Source organism: Oncorhynchus nerka, linkage group LG16 (genome assembly GCF_034236695.1).
Source record: "Oncorhynchus nerka isolate Pitt River linkage group LG16, Oner_Uvic_2.0, whole genome shotgun sequence".
Taxonomy (NCBI): domain Eukaryota; kingdom Metazoa; phylum Chordata; class Actinopteri; order Salmoniformes; family Salmonidae; genus Oncorhynchus; species Oncorhynchus nerka.
Window position 1 is genome coordinate 13726400 of NC_088411.1, and position 18473 is coordinate 13744872.

General features: G+C 44.0%; 1 protein-coding gene across 2 annotated transcripts in view; it reads left to right on the forward strand.

Annotated features, from left to right (window-relative positions):
• The window catches only part of LOC115144064 (neurexin-1a-like), a 67210-nt gene that overhangs the window by 21451 nt on the left and 27286 nt on the right, over positions 1–18473 (forward strand). For both annotated transcript variants that reach the window (XM_029684735.2, XM_065002442.1), the window contains exons 5-13: positions 3837–4138; positions 8473–8634; positions 10121–10192; positions 10354–10578; positions 10724–10871; positions 13790–13920; positions 14773–14957; positions 15692–15759; positions 17136–17339. In XM_029684735.2, coding sequence (XP_029540595.1) covers positions 3837–4138; positions 8473–8634; positions 10121–10192; positions 10354–10578; positions 10724–10871; positions 13790–13920; positions 14773–14957; positions 15692–15759; positions 17136–17339 — 1497 coding nt within the window. The remainder of the gene's footprint in view (positions 1–3836; positions 4139–8472; positions 8635–10120; positions 10193–10353; positions 10579–10723; positions 10872–13789; positions 13921–14772; positions 14958–15691; positions 15760–17135; positions 17340–18473) is intronic.

Genomic DNA, 18473 nt, shown 5'->3' on the forward strand with positions numbered 1-18473 from the left:
TTTTGCGACTGCACTTGAAGAAATTTTCCGTATTGACTGACCTTCATGTCTTAAAATAATGATGGACTGTCGTTTCTCTTTGCTTATTTGAGCTGTTCTTGCCATAATATGGACTTGGTCTTTTACCAAATAGGTCTATCTTCTGTATACCCCCTACCTTGTCACAACACAACTGATTGGCTCAAATGCATTAAGAAGGAAAGAAATTCCACAAATTAACTTTTAATTAGGCACACCTGTTAATTAGGCACACCTGTTTTAATTAGGCACACCTGTTAATTGAAATGAATTCCGGGTGACTACCTCATGAAGAATGCCAAGAGTATGCAAAGCTGTAATTAAGGTAAAGGGTAGCTATTTGAAGAATCTCAAATATAAAATCTATTTGTATTTTTTGGTTACTACACGATTCCATATGTGTTATTTCATAGTTTTGATGTCTTCACTATTATTCTACAATGTAGAAAACAGTAAAAATAAAGACAAATCCTTGAATGTGTAGGTGTTCTAAAACTTTTGACCGGTAGTGTATATATCTTTTTTTTAAGAGTCGATTTGCCTGGCTACCCATCCACATCGCTCAGGCTAACTGATGTTTCGTCTCCACGATGAGTCTGGATTTGCCGCCCTCTCTAACAATTTCTAGAATGTGAACACAGTCTTACCATTCTGATTGGCCCCAGAAACCGATGGGTTGGGCCTCCCTTCATGATGATGCCATCAACTTTGATACTCTGATTAGTTAGATATATTAGAGACCATCCAATCACTGATGAATTTGTTTTACACAATGCCCCTCATTTTGAAGTCAAACAAACGACTTCTAGGATGACTTTTTCAGACTGAGTGTATGTAGCTATCAAGAGAGCAGTGGAAATACATTCAGGGTGAATCGTCAGGCAACTAGGCTCTATGGTGTACGTGTTAAGGGATATAAGTGTAAAGGGTTTAGGGTGTAACTTGGCTCTATGGTGTACGTGTTAAGGGATATAAGTGTAAAGGGTTTAGGGTGTAACTTGGCTCTATGGTGTACGTGTTAAGGGATATAAGTGTAAAGGGTTTAGGGTGTAACTTGGCTCTATGGTGTACGTGTTAAGGGATATAAGTGTAAAGGGTTTAGGGTGTAACTTGGCTCTATGGTGTACGTGTTAAGGGATATAAGTGTAAAGGGTTTAGGGTGTAACTTGGCTCTATGGTGTACGTGTTAAGGGATATAAGTGTAAAGGGTTTAGAGTGTAACTTGGCTCTATGGTGTACGTGTTAAGGGATATAAGTGTAAAGGGTCTAGGGTGTAACTTGGCTCTATGTACCAGACTGAAGGTTAATATCTGGAGTCTGCATGTATTAGCATACATTAGCATCACAGGCGGCTGGTGGCACATTAGTTGGGGAGGACAGGCTCATTGTAATGGCTGGAATGGAATAAATGGAATGGTATCGAACACATGGTTTCCTTGTGTTTGATACCATTCCATTCAGTCATTATTATGAGCCGTCCTCCCCTCACTAGCCTCCTGTGGTTAGCATACATTCTAGAGCTCGACATCCATTTGTATGTGTGGGCGAGTGTCTCAACAAATGCGTGTGCTAGTATGTACACATGGTGTAAGTACGACGTGTAGACTTGTGTGTATATGCAGTATGTGTGCTCATTCATGTGTGTGCTCAGGCTGGAAGGAGCTGATAGAATAAGAGCATGGTTAGCTGAAATGAGGTGCATCGTGTTATCTCCACGACTACAGGACTACTACTGTGGATTTAGATACACCAGCATATGTCTCTCTCTCTCTCGCTCTCTCAGGTAGTGTTGTCAGCCTGCTGTTTCTCTATCCGCCATTTTGATTCAGTACAGCTGTCCCTGATAATGTACTGTTCACTCAATCACCCTCTCTCACAAACACACGCACGCACACACGCACACAGCTGTAGCCCTATTGAACAGGGTTACCATGGAAATGGCAAATGACTACGTGAGAGGCTGAGAAGGAGAGAAAAGAGCCACCACATCAGCTGCAGTCGGTGTGTGTGTTTGTGTATGTGTGTGTACGTGTGTGATAGAATCGTGAACTGGCCCACAGATCGATGTCGAGATGTTTTATGTCCTGCTGTCTGATCTAATGACATGACTGTAAATAAGAGCCAAAATGGCAGAATGGTTGCCTGGAATCGAATGGCGTGACTGTAAATTAGATCTAGAATGGTGGTGGAAGGGTGGGTGATTTCTTCATTGTGAGAAATTGTCTCCTCTCACACTCAGCCCTGTCATTTGTGTGTGCGTGCGTGTGTTTCCTGCTCACTCTCGCTCTCCCTCCACGGTAAAGACTCGCTGCAGGCTCTGAGTTGGTAATAGCTTTCCTGACTCAAATACACCAATATTTACACACACACACACACACTGGGAGGGAGGTAATTATACCCAAAACACGGTCACACCCATGATGACATGCTGGCAAAGACCTTTCTGTTCCCACTTACATCCTGGCACACATACTGGCATACAATTGATTCTATTATGCTAAATTATATTCTATATAAGAATGTTAAATGAAATTATATTCGATATAAGAATGTTAAATGATATTCTATGTAAGAATGTTAAATGATATTCTTATCGCTACATTTTATTGTATTGTGTTACATTGAAGATCGTTACATTCTATTGTAGTCAGTGGTGACGTGTAGAGGATGCTGCCAGTGCCAGAGGCTCAGGGGGTTGCCTTAGATACTGCTGGAAGGAGGACAGGAGAGGAGGGAGGTGTGAGAGATAACAGAGAGAGTGATAGAGGAAGTGGGGAAGGATGACTCGGAGAGGGGAATTGGTGTGAAAGAAAGATAGATAATGTTGCCTCACTCATCTCTTCCCAGTGTGTCTGTGTGTGGTTGTGTGTGCATGTGTGTCTGCCTGCACGTGTGTGTATGTGTATGATATATAATGAGATAGTCTAGTGTCCTTGAGAGTCAGTAAAGGTGGACATGGTAAGTAGCTATATTGGCTTGAAGCTGTCTGAGCTGTGGTTGGCTGTTCTGGTTGTCTGCGCTACTGGGCTGGCATGGCTAGTTGCTGATAGGTGCTTAAGAACACATCACTTCAAACGACACAGCATTCCTCTGTTAACAAGATGACGGATTTCATTTTTTATTTATTACATTTTTTATTTATCCTTTATTTAACTTGGAAAGTCTGTTAATTAAGAAAAAAAATCTTATTTTCAATGGCGGTCTACCCCGGCCAAACCCTCCCCTAACCCGGAAGACGCTGGGCCAATTGTGCACCGCCCTATGGGACTCCCAAACACGGCCGGTTGTGATACAGCCTGGGATCGAACCAGGGTCTGCAGTGATGCCTCTAGCACTGTGATGCAGTGCCTTAGACCGCTGCACCACTCTGGAGGCCAAATGACTATTGAATGCATAATGACTGCTGAATTCATCAGAAAGTGAAGTATCACGACAGATCCATATGGTTCAATGTCAACTCACTCATGAACGATGCAGTCAACTCATTCCAGACTACTGGATGAGCAACCAAAGAATTAGATATAGAAATGACTCCGGTTATTAGGTTTCCGTTTTTCACTAACATTGCTGTTCACACATTCAAAATGGGGCTCTTGATATCATATTATAAATATTATTACACATTAAAAACAAACATGGAATGTTTTCTGTTTCTCTTTCTCCCCACTTCTCTCCCAATCCTTCCTTCCTTCCTTCCTTCCTTCCTTCCTTCCTTCCTTCCTTCCTTCCTTCCTTCCTTCCTTCCTTCCTTCCTTCCTTCCTTCCTTCCTTCCTTCCTTCCTTCCCTCCCTCCCTCCCTCCCTCCCTCTCCCCTCCAGCCCGTGAGGACTACTTAGCAACATTTAAGGGATCAGAGTATTTCTGCTATGACCTGTCTCCCAGCCCCATCCAGTCCTCCAGCGATGAGATCACCCTGAGCTTTAAGACCCTGCAGAGGAACGGCCTGATGCTCCACACGGGAAAGTCGGCTGACTACGTCAACCTGGCCTTAAAGAACGGAGCCGTGTCACTGGTCATCAACCTGGGGTCCGGGGCTTTCGAGGCCCTGGTGGAGCCAGTTAACGGGAAGTTTAACGATAACGCATGGCACGATGTCAAGGTCACGCGCAACCTGAGACAGGTAACCTGGCAACAGCAGGGGAGGGGGATGTGGGAAGGAAGGGGGAGAGGGGAAGGGAGAGGGGTTTATAGAGAAAGGGATAAAGAGGGTGAGAGGGAAAGACAGGCTGAGAGAAAGAGGGTGTGTGTGTGTGAGAGAGAGAGAGAGAGAGAGAATGAAAGAGGGCATATCTTTGCTAAACTCACTGTATGTATGTACAGTATGTATGCGTGTGTGTGTGTGTGTGCACTTGCGTGTGTCATTAGCATCAAGGCTGGGGGTACAATGGTGCTGCTAACTGTAGTCTTCTGCTGTTTGCCTGTGTGTGTGTACCAACTACTAACTACTAACTGTACTTACTAACCTGCTAGTAATACTAACTAACCTCCATCCATGGAATGTGTCATACTACTAACCTGTTGCCTTCTCCACTCCTCTCTAACCTCCACTGGCCTTCTACCTTTTCTTTTCTTTTCTGGAAGTTGTTCTGTTCACACTTTTTGCTTTCCTTTCTCCCCGTCTCCCACAAAGCACTCAGGCATTGGACACGCTATGGTAAACAAACTCCATTGTTCGGTAGATACCATTCTAATTGTTTCTTAGTTTGGGTTTGTCTATTTTCTTTTTCTGAGCCGTAGAACAACTAAAACTATACTAGGACAGGATGACGGCGGTTGGTACTCTACGCTTATCACTCCCCTCCGAGCCACATTATTTTTTTTCTACCTTTCCTTTGACCTTTGTCCAACATTCACCCCATCTCCCTGTGGTTGATATGTAGGCGTGTCCTGATTGGCTCATCCCTCACTTGCACGCGACTGGCCGCTCCCCATGCATGGTACAACTTCGTGGTGGCTCTCTGATTGGTCCATTAGACACAGAGAAAGGCCAACCCCCTCCCCCCCCACACTGTTTTAAAATCCTAATCTCTTTCCATTCCTCCTCTGTATGCTGTCCATCCTGCTGTTGTCATTCGTTTTCCCGTTCCTGTCTTCCTCCTGCTGTTGACTGCATGCAGAGAGAGGAGGCTGCATGTGTGTGGAATGACATGACTAACCCATCTAACGCTCTGCGTGTCCGTGTGTGAGTCAGTATGTGTGTCACATCATTCAGACCTGCTGATCTGACTAACTCCCCACTCCACACACTCACATACGCACCCACAATCTAACCCATCACCCCTACCCGCTCACACACTGTAACCCCCAACACCATCATCACTACTAACATCTTGTTTATCACTAAACTCAACACAACTAACCGCAATGACACCATTTACTAACACACTACAAACTACTATTCTACTAACCTGGAACTGACTACTAACTACTAGCTAACACACTAACAGCTGCACGCTAACTAACACACTAACCACTGTGGCTGTTGAGCCTCTGTTGAGGCCTTACTAACACTTGCCTGATTTACCTGATTAGCTACTGATGCTAATGCTATATAGTCAGGGTAATCCTTGTTAGCTACTAATACTAGTGCTATATAGTCAGGGTAGTCCTGGTTAGCTACTGATGCAAATGCTATATAGTCAGGGCAATCCTTGTTAGTTACTGATGCTAGTGCTATATGGTCAGGGTAGTCCTGGTTAGCTACTGATGTTAATGCTACCTATAGCCACGGTAATCCTGGCTAGATACTAATGCTAATGCTAGCTATAGCCTTAGCTAGCTACAGTACACATGTTACTCTAAACTACCCAGTGGGTTAGCCATTGTTGCTAATCAACAACAAGCTTGTTTGCGTTTTATAGAACCAATGTTCATCATTTGGTTGTACTCATGGCAGATCAATTACAATTGGTTGTGGCAAAAAGGTCAAGAGGTGTTGTGGATTCACTGACAAAGAAGACTGAGTGCTGCATTTCTTTAGCATCAACATTGCAATAAGAAGTTAAAACTCGACACATATCTTATTACTGCTTGAACTGGAGCCTGAAAATGATTGAAAATAACATATGTTGGGTGACTAGATTCCCTAATGCACAATAGGGGACATTGATTTGGGGCAAATTCCGCCATCCCGTTGAGCTCAATCCACCCACTAGGGTTGGATGGTATCCAGATTTTCATACCGTCATTCAGTTTCTGTATCATATCGGAGTATTTGCTATTACCATAAGTGCACACACGATACACACTTTTTTTTATAGAGTATTTGCTATTACCGTAAGTGCACACACGATACACACTTTTTTTTATAGAGTATTTGCTATTACCGTAAGTGCACACACGATACACACGTTTTATTTACAATTTAGTGCAACGGGAGATCTTGATCCAGGAGTGGATCGAATGCCTCTAATCTGGGTACCAGTCTTTTTAGCTAACATTCCACTCCTTGCCACTCCATGTCATTGCCAAAGATACTGGCCTTTCAGCAATCTCAACGTATATATGTAGCTGGATTAACAACGGAGTTGCTCTTTGGTTGTTTGAAATAACATGAATATTTTCCATGACAGCATCCCGAGCCTCAAAAAATGTAAATAAAAATTATAACAAAATCAAAAACAAACATTTAGCTGTTAGCTAGGCAAGTTGTTGTATTTTGAGGCTTAAAATCAAAGCAAATAGGTTTTGTGGTTGTAATTTCAGTAGCCTATATATTTAGTTTGAGGATTTAGACTTGAGCTAGCTACTTTTGACAGACTAGTTTCATCTGGACAAACAGAAAACGGTTGCTTAGCAGCCGTATACGTGTTCCATGGAGAATAAAGTGACCAATATTTGGATAATCATTGTGATTGGAGGATAGCTGTGAGAGCTATCAATTAGGTTTAGGATCAACTCCTCTATTCTCCTCGAGCTCATTAATGAATGTTCATATTTGAAATTTGCAGAAAGGCCAGTCTCTTTGGCAATGGCAAGGAGTGGAATGTTAGCTAAAGAGACTGGTAGTCAGGCTAGAATGTCTCTGCTGTAACCAAGAAGCTTGTTCTTGATATCTAGCCACTTAGCTAGCAAGTTAGCAAAACCAAAAGCAAAGCTGGATACCTGAGCTGACCATAATTTATTTGACACATCTTAGTTTTCTTAAAGGTATACTTATAGTTTTAAGCACCAGTGTAGCACACACTCCCGCAGCCACCTCAAGGCTGGGGTACCCGCAACGGTATTGAAAATCGTACCGTCGTTATTTCAAATTACCCTGGTATATGGTATAAAGGGTTATTGCTTAAGCCCAACACCTACTCTCTTGCCTTGTGCTCATGGTGATATTTAGGCAGAACAGCAGAGAAGTCATGCTTTTTGCGTTGTTCAGAGTGGAGATACAGAATTGAGGCAATGAATCTCCAAGAAACACTTCCCCCAATTCGTCAACCCACCATTGTCTGTGGATGAAATGGGGAGTTCCACATTTCCTCCATGCAATGCAAGAAGTATAAATGGCCTATTAGTCAGCTAATTTTAACAAGGGGGCAAGCAATGCTAAGCTAATACCATAGATGGCAAAATAATTAACATAGATAGCTACCATGTAACTAAATATTGGAACTGACTGTTAAGATGCAAAATAAAGGAAATAAATGTATGGGTGAAGGTCACCCCCAGGGCAGAATTTATATGCATAGCATCTTGTCCATGATGCCCTGAGGGAAAATGACTTCAAGCACAAATTAGTAAAATGCTTTTAGGGCAGTTTTATGTAATAATCAAGTCCAGGACTCTACGATTTCCATGACTCGGACTTGGCCATTGTTGACTTGAACTTGGACTCAAGTTCAAAGACTTGTGACTTTGTCAGGTAAAGTCCCTCCCTATTATTACATGTATTTCCAGTACAACATCTTAGCTACAACAGCAAATGTTAGGTAGCTACAGTATTAGCAAAATATTTTAAATTATAAACTTATCTTGAAAGTTTTTTGGACCGCAGCCTCTAGCACTAACAAGGGAATTGTAACTCGACTACAGCTTGAGTATAAAGGACACAGACTTGGACTCAGATTTGCATTTGTTCTACTTCTATGACAGATCTGTCCTGAGAACGGAATTGGTTCCATAAAACTCTAACAAGCCCAAACCACCTCATGACACAGACAGGAAACATGTCCAAACACAGCTAAACCAATGACATCACAGAATAAACACAGTTAGACCAATCAAATCACACAAACCAAACACAGCTAGACCAATGAAATCACAGACCAGTCCCAAACAACTGACCAACCAATCCAATCCAGCTGACCAACCAATCCACTGACCAACCAACCACAGCCAAGACCAGACCACCTCCCCAGACCCTACCAAGCCAGAAAGGGGCAGACCAATTCGGCTGGCTAGCGCGTAGCGCTGCATTTGGTGTGAGTATAGCGTGTCCTTTCCCTGTGCTTTGTTGCATAGGTGACCATCTCTGTGGACGGAATTCTGACCACTACGGGCTACACCCAGGAAGACTACACCATGTTGGGCTCAGACGATTTCTTCTATGTGGGAGGAAGTCCCAGTACTGCCGACCTCCCTGGATCTCCTGTTAGCAACAACTTCATGGGCTGCCTCAAAGAGGTGGGGAGCACACACATGCACACTAACACACTTGTACACATCTACACATCATACACATGAATACACACATCTACATATGCAAATATCCTTCATATACAGAGCTAGGCCTACAGGCTTATCTACACACTCATGATCTCATACTGTATACAGTAGTAAGGGACAGAGAGATACACACACACACACACACACACACACACCATCCTCCCTTCTGCAGGCTGCAGCATCAGAGAGAATCAGCGATGAGTGTTGCAGAGGGAGCAGATGCAGCGCTAAGCGCTAACATGCTAATTAGCTCTGCCACCGAGACCCTCTATCCATCCGCTCTGCTCCAAAAAAGGGCCAACAGCGCACACACACGTGCACACATAAACACGGACATATGCACAAAAATGCATGTGCACACACACAAATAAACAGACACATAAAAACTCACAAACAAACTGACAGATGATGTGCCAACAGAGTGATATCAGTATTATTAGCGTGTGTGTGTGTGAGAGGGGTTGGTTCTTCTATTGTGGTGACCTAAAATCCCCACAGTTCACCACAACAATAGTAAAACAAGGAAAATGCTTCCTAGTGAGGACATTTCCCACATCCTCATGAGGAGAAAGGCTATTTTAAGCTCAGGGGTTAGGTTTAGGGTTAGCATTAGGGCTATGGTTAGAATGAGGGCAAGGGTAAGGGGTTAGGGTTAGGAGTTAAGTTTAGGGTTAGAAGAGGATAGAAGAACATAACGTGTGCGTGTGGTTGATTGGAACTGATGGTGTTGTAGGCAGGCTGCTGTCAGAGACACATTTACATATCTAATGTGATCATATGCTAATCCATGGGAAATAATTAAGATGTACGACTGAACACACTCGCATGACTGATCATCAGCCCTGTACAACATTTCATGCACACCAACACCCAAACCCATGCACATACACACACATATATACACACAAACACATTCTTTCTCTCCCTCCCTCCCTCCTCACACACACACACAAACACACACACACACACACACACACACACACACACACACACACACACATATAAAAGGGTATTTCAGTGATGCGTTTAGCTGAGTTCTGCACAGTTCACAGACAAAGGTCTGATGTATGAAAGCAGAATGTTTGTGTGTGTGAGTGACATTGCAGCCATGAAAATGCTGCTCACACACTTGGAGACAAAGATGGAGAGAGAAAGCAGTTCTATATTGAACCCTAATGAACTGAAGCCTTTTGCACTGCACCTCATAAGTTCTTCCTCGTCTCCTCGTCTCCTCTCTTTTATCTAGACTGGTATGACAACACAAGTTTGGAGGAAGCAACATGACAGAGCTACCTGAGGTTTCGCTTCTTCTGTCCAGCTAGCTCTGAACATTGTGACTGAAGGAGAAGAGACAAGGAGAGGGATATACCAGACTATTGATTGCTCTCTTCCCTTAACTTCTTACCCATGACCCTTGCCCTGACCCCTCAACCCTGACCTCTAGGTGGTGTATAAGAACAATGATGTACGGTTGGAGCTGTCTCGGCTGGCTAAGCAGGGAGATGCTAAGATGAAGGTAAGACGCCATAGTTTCTTATTCACTGGTCTCAAATCACATCCTAAACCTTCAGTAGTCTATTGTTGCACAGCTCTATTCCTCGTTGTTTCACTTTATTTTATTGCGTCTATTTGATGTAAAAATGTGTTGCACTTTAAATGCACTTCCCCATCCATCAGGTGAGCGGTATGGTGGCGTTTAAGTGTGAGAGTGTGGCGACCCTCGATCCTGTGACCTTTGACACCCCAGAGTCGTTTGTGGCATTAAGCAAGTGGAGCGCCAAGAAGGCGGGGTCAATCTCCTTTGACTTCAGAACGACAGAACCCAACGGACTGATGCTCTTCAGCCACGGGAAACCACGACAGCAGCAGCGCAAAGACCCCCGCACACCCCCCACCCTAAAGGTAAGGACACACACACACATTAAGCTCGCACCGACCCTCGCACACACACACACACACATTCATATTATATTGATGTTTATAATTTTTGTTGGTGTTGATGTTCATGTTGTACTGTTTTTTTCTATTGTTGCCGTTACTGTTGCAGGTGGATTTCTTTGCCATCGAGATGCTGGATGGTCACCTGTATTTGCTGCTGGACATGGGCTCAGGAACCACCAAGACCAAGGCCATCGACAGGAAGGTCAATGACGGGGAGTGGTACCACGTCGACTTCCAGAGGGACGGGCGCTCAGGTATCTGATTGATTGATTTTATGTAACCAGGTCTAGGTGCCGTTTATTATGTTTTGTGTTCTATTTATTTCATCCCTATACTGTATCTACCTGTACTTACACTAATATATAGAAAAGTATGTGGACACCCCTTCAAAATGTGTTGTTTCGGGCTATTTCAGCCACACCCGTTGCTGACAGGTGTATAAAAATCAGGCACACAGCCATGCAATTTCCATAGATAAACATTGGCAAACTGTGACTTTCAATGTGGATCACAAGATGCAACCTTTCCAACAAGACAGTTTGTCAAACTTCTGCCCTGCTAGAGCTGCCCTGGTCAACTGCTGTTATTGTGAAGTGGAAACATCTTGGATCAACAGCGGCTCAACTGCAAAGTGGTAGGCCGCACAAGCTAACAGTAATGGCACCGGTAGAGTGCTGATTCGCGCATTGCTTAAGAAAATTCCTCGGTTGCAACACTCACTACCGAGTTCCAAACTGCCTCTGGAAGCAACATCAGCACAATAACTGTTTTTCTGGAGATTCATGAAATAGGTATCCATTGCCTAGCAGCCGCACACAAGCCTAAGATCACCATGCACAATACCAAACGTCGGCTGGAGTGATGTAAAGCTCGCCGCCATTGGACTCTGGAGCAGTGGAAAAGCGTTCTCTGGAGTGATGAATCACGCTTCACCATCTGGCAGTCCGACGGACGAATCTGGGTTTGGTGGATGCCAGGAGAACGCTACCTGCCACAATGCATAGTGCCAACTGTAAAGTTTGGTGGAGAAGGAATAATGGTCTGGGGCTGTTTTTTATGGTTCGGGCTAGTTCCAGTGAAGGGAAATCTTACTGCTACAGCATACAATGACATTGTAGATGATTCTGTGCTTCCAACTTTGTGGCAACAGTTTAGGGAAGGCCCTTTCCTGTTTCAGCACGACAATGCCTCCGTGCACAAATCGAGGTCCATACAGCAATGGTTTGTCGAGATCGGTGTGTAGAAGAACTTGACTGGCCTGCACAGAGCCCTGACCTCAACCCCTTGAACACCTTTGGGATGAATTGGAACGCCGACTGTGAGCCAGGTCTAATCGCCCGACATCAGTGCCCGACCTCACTAATGCTCGTGGCTGAATGGAAGCAAGTCCCCGGAGCAATGTTCCAACATCTGGTGGAAAGCCTTCCCAGAAGAGTGGAAGCTGTTATAGCAGCAAATGGGGGGGACCAACTCCATTTTATTACCCATGATTTTGGAATGAGATGTTTATGTAGTGTACCTGTTTAGCACTCGGTTTGTCCTCATTGATTATATTTTGCTGCCAAGTGATTGTGTGGGTGGGAATTAGTCTGCCTGGGAACAGACCATTTTTAACCGTATCTTACTCTTTTTGTTTATGACAATGACAGAAGAAGAGAAGGACAATAAATGGACGAAACTTATTCTTGGATTTCTCTCTTTTATTCGATTGTGTGTTGGAATTATCCCCAGGTCACTACCCAGCAAGCACATTTCATGGGTTGTTGTGGGAACATACGTTTTTTTGTGTCTTGATTTGTTCTGGGAACGAATCCATACGTTTCCTGACCGGTAAATCCATTTTTTTTTAAACGTTCTGAGAACAGAAGTGAACATTTACCCTGTTCTGGGAACATTCATTTTTAGGCTGCAGGGAGGTTCTGAGAACGTTTTACTCTGGTTCCTTGAACGTTTTCCTGGGAGGTTTTATTAACTCCCTGAGAATGGAAATGATAGGCTAGTTGGAGGTTTTTGAATAACTTCCTTAAAACGTTCACTGAATGTTTCAATAAGATTTGTAATAAAGCTGCTAACTCCAAGCACAGATAGGACACATAGAAATTCATTTCCTTAGGCATTAATCATGCAAACACATTTCTTTTTTACTTTGATACGGCATCAGTGAGATTCAAACCAATAATCTTCTGTTCTTTATAAATGGAATTTCGTCCACTGCGCCACCAGGATGGAGCTAGCATGCCATGTTTGTTTTTTTTACGCATACAAAGCTTTTAATTTTATTCTATTCCAACAGACCCCATTTCAAAGGAAACAAGCACTCATTAAGATCAGTTGGGGACAATTCTCTGAAATGTTCTTGTGGTTTTTATGGAATGTTTTCTTTAACATTCTCCGAACAATTTGAGAATGTGACGTTTCATAGAACCAGGAGGAAACCTGTAGGAAACATGCTGACGTACTGAAATTCCCACAAAAGAACATTTAGTTTCTTAACGTTCTCGGGAACAATTTGAGAACATTCCCAATGTCAAACCAGTCCAACATTTGAAATGAAATGTATCCATGGCTAGTCACTCGAACCCTACCTATGTGTACATCGCTACCTCATTTACCCCGTACCCCTGCACATCGACTGGGATGTAATGCAATACTCATTATTGTTATTCACTGTGTATTTATTCCCTGTGTCACTATTTCTATTATTTTTATTTCAATTATCTTTAACTCTGCATTGTTGAAAAAGGAGTAAGCATTTCACTGTTAGTCTACATCTGTTCCCAGGAAGTTGTGGGAAGGTTGTATGCAAAATAATCGTTGGACAACCATGCTCTCACCAAGCTCGAAGAAACATATGGTTCTCAGAACGTTATGTGCTATCTGGGTAGTAAGTGGCATCATAACCTTCTTGGTATTTGCCATTACACAAGGCAAGTAAATTAAGAACAATTCTTTATTTACAATGATGGTCTGGCGAGGGGCAGAGGGGCAGAGGGGAAAGGTCTCTTAACATTTACATTTGAGCCATTTACCAGACTCTCAACTTTACAGTCAGTGCACCCTAATCATTGACCACCCTTCACCCTAACCTGCTTGCGTGCGTGCGTGCGTGTGTGTGTGTGTGTGTGTGTGTGTGTGTGTGTGTGTGTGCGTGTGTGTGTGTGTGTGTGTGTAGGTACTATCTCAGTGAACTCACAGCGTACAGCGTACACAGCTCCAGGGGACAGTGAGATTCTAGACCTGGATGATACTCTGTACCTAGGAGGATTACCAGAGGATCGCCAAGGACTCATCTTCCCTACTGAGGTGTGTGTGTATGTTCGCACACTTGAGTGTATCGTGTGTGTGTGTGTGTGTGTGTGTGTAATCTGTCTGTCTCTCCTCCTCGTGTGTGTGTGTGTGTGTGTGTGTGTGTGTGTGTGTGTGTGTGTGTGTGTGTGTGTGTGTGTGTGTGTGTGTGTGTGTGTGTGTGTGTGTGTGTGTAATCTGTCTGTCTCTCATCCTCTCTGTAGGTGTGTGTGTGTGTAATCTGTCTGTCTCTCATCCTCTCTGTAGGTGTGTGTGTGTGTAATCTGTCTGTCTCTCCTCCTCTGTGTGTGTGTGTGTGTGTGTGTAATCTGTCTGTCTCTCCTCCTCTCTGTAGGTGTGTGTGTGTGTGTGTGTGTAATCTGTCTGTCTCTCATCCTCTCTGTAGGTGTGTGTGTGTGTAATCTGTCTGTCTCTCCTCCTCTCTGTGTATGTGTGTGTGTGTGTGTGTGTGTGTGTGTGTGTGTGTGTGTGTGTGTGTGTGTGTGTAATCTGTCTGTCTCTCCTCCTCTCTGTAGGTGTGTGTGTGTGTGTGTGTAATCTGTCTGTCTCTCCTCCTCTCTGTAGTGTGTGTGTGTGTGTGTGTGTGTGTGTGTGTGTGTGTGTGTGTGTGTGTAATCTGTCTGTCTCTCCTCCTCTCTGTAGGTGTGTGTGTGTGTGTGTGTGTAATCTGTCTGTCTCTCCTCCTCTCTGTAGGTGTGTGTGTGTGTGTGTGTAATCTGTCTGTCTCTCCTCCTCTCTGTAGGTGTGTGTGTGTGTGTGTGTGTGTGTGTGTGTGTGTGTGTGTGTGTGTGTGTGTGTGTGTGTGTGTGTGTGTGTGTGTAATCTGTCTGTCTCTCCTCCTCTCTGTAGGTGTGGACAGCTTTATTGAACTACGGCTATGTGGGCTGCGTGAGAGACCTGTTTGTGGACGGTCAGAGTAAGGACATCCGTCGTCTGGCTGAGGTTCAGAGGGCTGTAGGGGTTAAGCCCTCTTGCTCCAGAGAGCCTCCTAAACAGTGTCTGTCTAACCCCTGCCAACACAGCGCCACCTGCAGGTACTACTGTACTACTTCATCGCCACTTACTCAAGTCAAGTCTACTGTCTACTGTACTATTTTGACGTCTGCCTGACTGTTTCTAAAGGACTACCTTCAATTTAAGTTTTAGGCAGAAAGAAGACATTATCTAGACATATTTACAGAATGTATTAAAAAGAAATTATAAAAATTTTTTTTTTGTCACATACACTGGATAGGTGCAGTGAAATGTGTTGTTTTACATGGTAGTATGCGACCCTGGAGCAAATGAGGGTAATTAGGGTTAAGTGCCTTGCTCAACAGATTTTACACCTTGTCGGCTCAAGTATTCGAACCAGCGACCTTTCGCTTACTGGCCCAACCGCTACCTGCTGCCCAGTTGTCAATAAAGCACCTTGAATTTATATATTTAATTTAGCAGACGGTTTTATCCATTTCGACTTACAGTCATGTGTGCATATATTTTACGTATGGATGGCCCTGGAAATCAAAACAACCCTGGCGGTGAAAGTGCCTTGCTCGACCAACTCGACCAATAGGACCCTTCGCTAATCCCCCGCCCCAGAATTTTGGCCAACCAATCGTAGCGCTCCATTGGATAACAACTGTCGCTAACCAAGCTCTAGTACAGCGCCTAGGACAAGCTTTAGTGTAGGGTGAATTGAGGAATTCCAGTGTATGTAGTCTGTAGTCGGATCTACTCTGGCATGACCCTTGACTTGACCTTTAACCCTAACCTCTTACCTCTGCAGGGAGGGCTGGAACAGATACGTGTGTGACTGCTCTGGGACCGGATACCTGGGACGGGCCTGTGAGAGAGGTGAGCAAGGAGAGACGGAGGGATGGAGAGAGGGGGAAGGAGGTGGTGTTATTTAGTCTCTGGTTTATTAAAGCATTGTCTACTGTATAGTTACTTCCCCTGAACAGCCACACTGAACCAACAAAACATATAAAAAGAGACAGACCGAGAGAGATGGAAGAAGGTAGATTGAGTGAGTGATGGATGAAGTGAATCCCTTAGAGGCTTATGGGAAAGATGAAGAGAGAGAGACAGATGGAGAAAAGAAAGATGAGTCAGAGAGGGAGGAGAGTGAGCATGTTGTCATGGTGAAGCAGCTGATTCTGTTACCATGGTAATTCATTTTCTTGCCAATGTCTAACACACACACCTCAGATCTGTCCATAATAGGGAGATTAAATTAGAGAGAGAGAGAGAGAGAGAGAGAGAGAGAGAGAGAGAGCCTCAGTAACTGGTGGTTCAGTGGATTAAAGGATGGACAGATGGAGAAACAGATGGAGAGAGTGATTTGCCATGTTTACTCCTACCTGCGGGTTCTACCTCTTTCTTTCTCTCTATCCCTCTCGCTCTCTCTCCATCTCCCTCATCTCTCTCTCTATCTCTTTGTCCCCAATATTCTCTCAGATCTGTTTGTTTCTTCAGTTTTATTCCAGAGCAGTCGTCACCAGGACACGTTCAGACATATTGCCTTCATTATCATCTGTCCTTCTCCATCTCCCTCTTTCTACCCCCCTCCTCAGTCAGGTGCTCTGCTGAAGTGCCATTTTAGCGTTTCAATTAGTCAGCTGTTTAGAAATTACTCAGGTGTGTGTGTATGTGCACTCGTATGTGTTAGTTAGTTATGTTATCGTGATGTAACAGGCTAACCTCCAGTTAATGAGGATTCATTTGCATTTTAGCCAAAAGCTTTTCTCCCGCTCTTCCACTCTCTTCCTCTCTCGCCTTCTCCCCATCTCTCCTTTGCTCTATCCTTCCTCGCTTTACTGAACCCTCCTCTGTTCCCTCTGAAATTCACTCCCTTATTCACATTCACACACACACAAACACACACTGAGCTCATTAGTATTCATGAGGCCTCTCTCTTCCTGTTCTCTTGTTTTCGCCTCCAACGGTCTTCCACGGAAACAGAGATAGGAGGAGAGAGAGAGGAGTGAGAGAGAGATGAACGAAGGATCAGAGAAAGGTAGAAACAGAGAAAAAGGATAGAACCATCTCTCTCTCAGCCGTCTCATGGAAAATAAGCAGCTTTCAATTTGATTTATTTTCTGGCATTTAAATCAAACTGGAGACACTGGCTTGATTTGGTGTCATCTGGACTGGTCTGGGCTGGTCTGGACTTGTCTTTTCTTGTCACTGGCAGATATTAATGTCTTCTTCTGCTTCCTTCCCTACTCTAGATGCGACCATCCTGTCCTATGATGGTAGTAAGTTTATGAAGGTCCAGTTGCCCGTAGCGATGCACACCGAGGCGGAGGACGTGTCGCTACGGTTCCGCTCCCAGCGGGCCTATGGTGTTCTCATGGCAACAACATCACGGAACTCAGCCGACACGCTCCGACTGGAGCTGGATGGGGGCCGTGTCCGTCTCACTGTCAACCTAGGTACAAACACACAGACATACTGTCAACCTAGGTACAAACACACAGACATACTGTCAACCTAGGTACAAACACACAGACATACTGTCAACCTAGGTACAAACACACAGACATACTGTCAACCTAGGTACAAACACACAGACATACTGTCAACCTAGGTACAAACACACAGACATACTGTCAACCTAGGTACACACACACAGACATACTGTCAACCTAGGTACAAACACACAGACATACTGTCAACCTAGGTACAAACACACAGACATACTGTCAACCTAGGTACAAACACACAGACATACTGTCAACCTAGGTACAAACACACAGACATACTGTCAACCTAGGTACAAACACACAGACATACTGTCAACCTAGGTACAAACACACAGACATACTGTCAACCTAGGTACAAACACACAGACATACTGTCAACCTAGGTACAAACACACAGACATACTGTCAACATACAAACACACAGACATACTGTCAACCTAGGTACAAACACACAGACATACTGTCAACCTAGGTACAAACACACAGACATACTGTCAACCTAGGTACAAACACACAGACATACTGTCAACCTAGGTACAAACACACAGACATACTGTCAACCTAGGTACAAACACACAGACATACTGTCAACCTAGGTACACACACACATACACTGTCAACCTAGGTACAAACACACAGACATACTGTCAACCTAGGTACAAACACACAGACATACTGTCAACCTAGGTACACACACACATACACTGTCAACCTAGGTGTACACACACATACTGTCAACCTAGGTACAAACACACATACACTGTCAACCTAGGTACAAACACACATACACTGTCAACCTAGGTACACACACACCTACACTGTCAACCTAGGTACACACCCACCTACTGTCAACCTAGGTACACACACACACACATACACTGTCAACCTAGGTACACACACACAAACTGTCAACCTAGATACAAACACACCTACACTGTCAACCTAGGTACACACACACATACACTGTCAACCTAGGTACACACACACATACTCTGTCAACCTAGGTACACACACACATACTGTCAACCTAGGTACATACACACATATACTGTCAACCTAGGTACAAACACACATACACTGTCA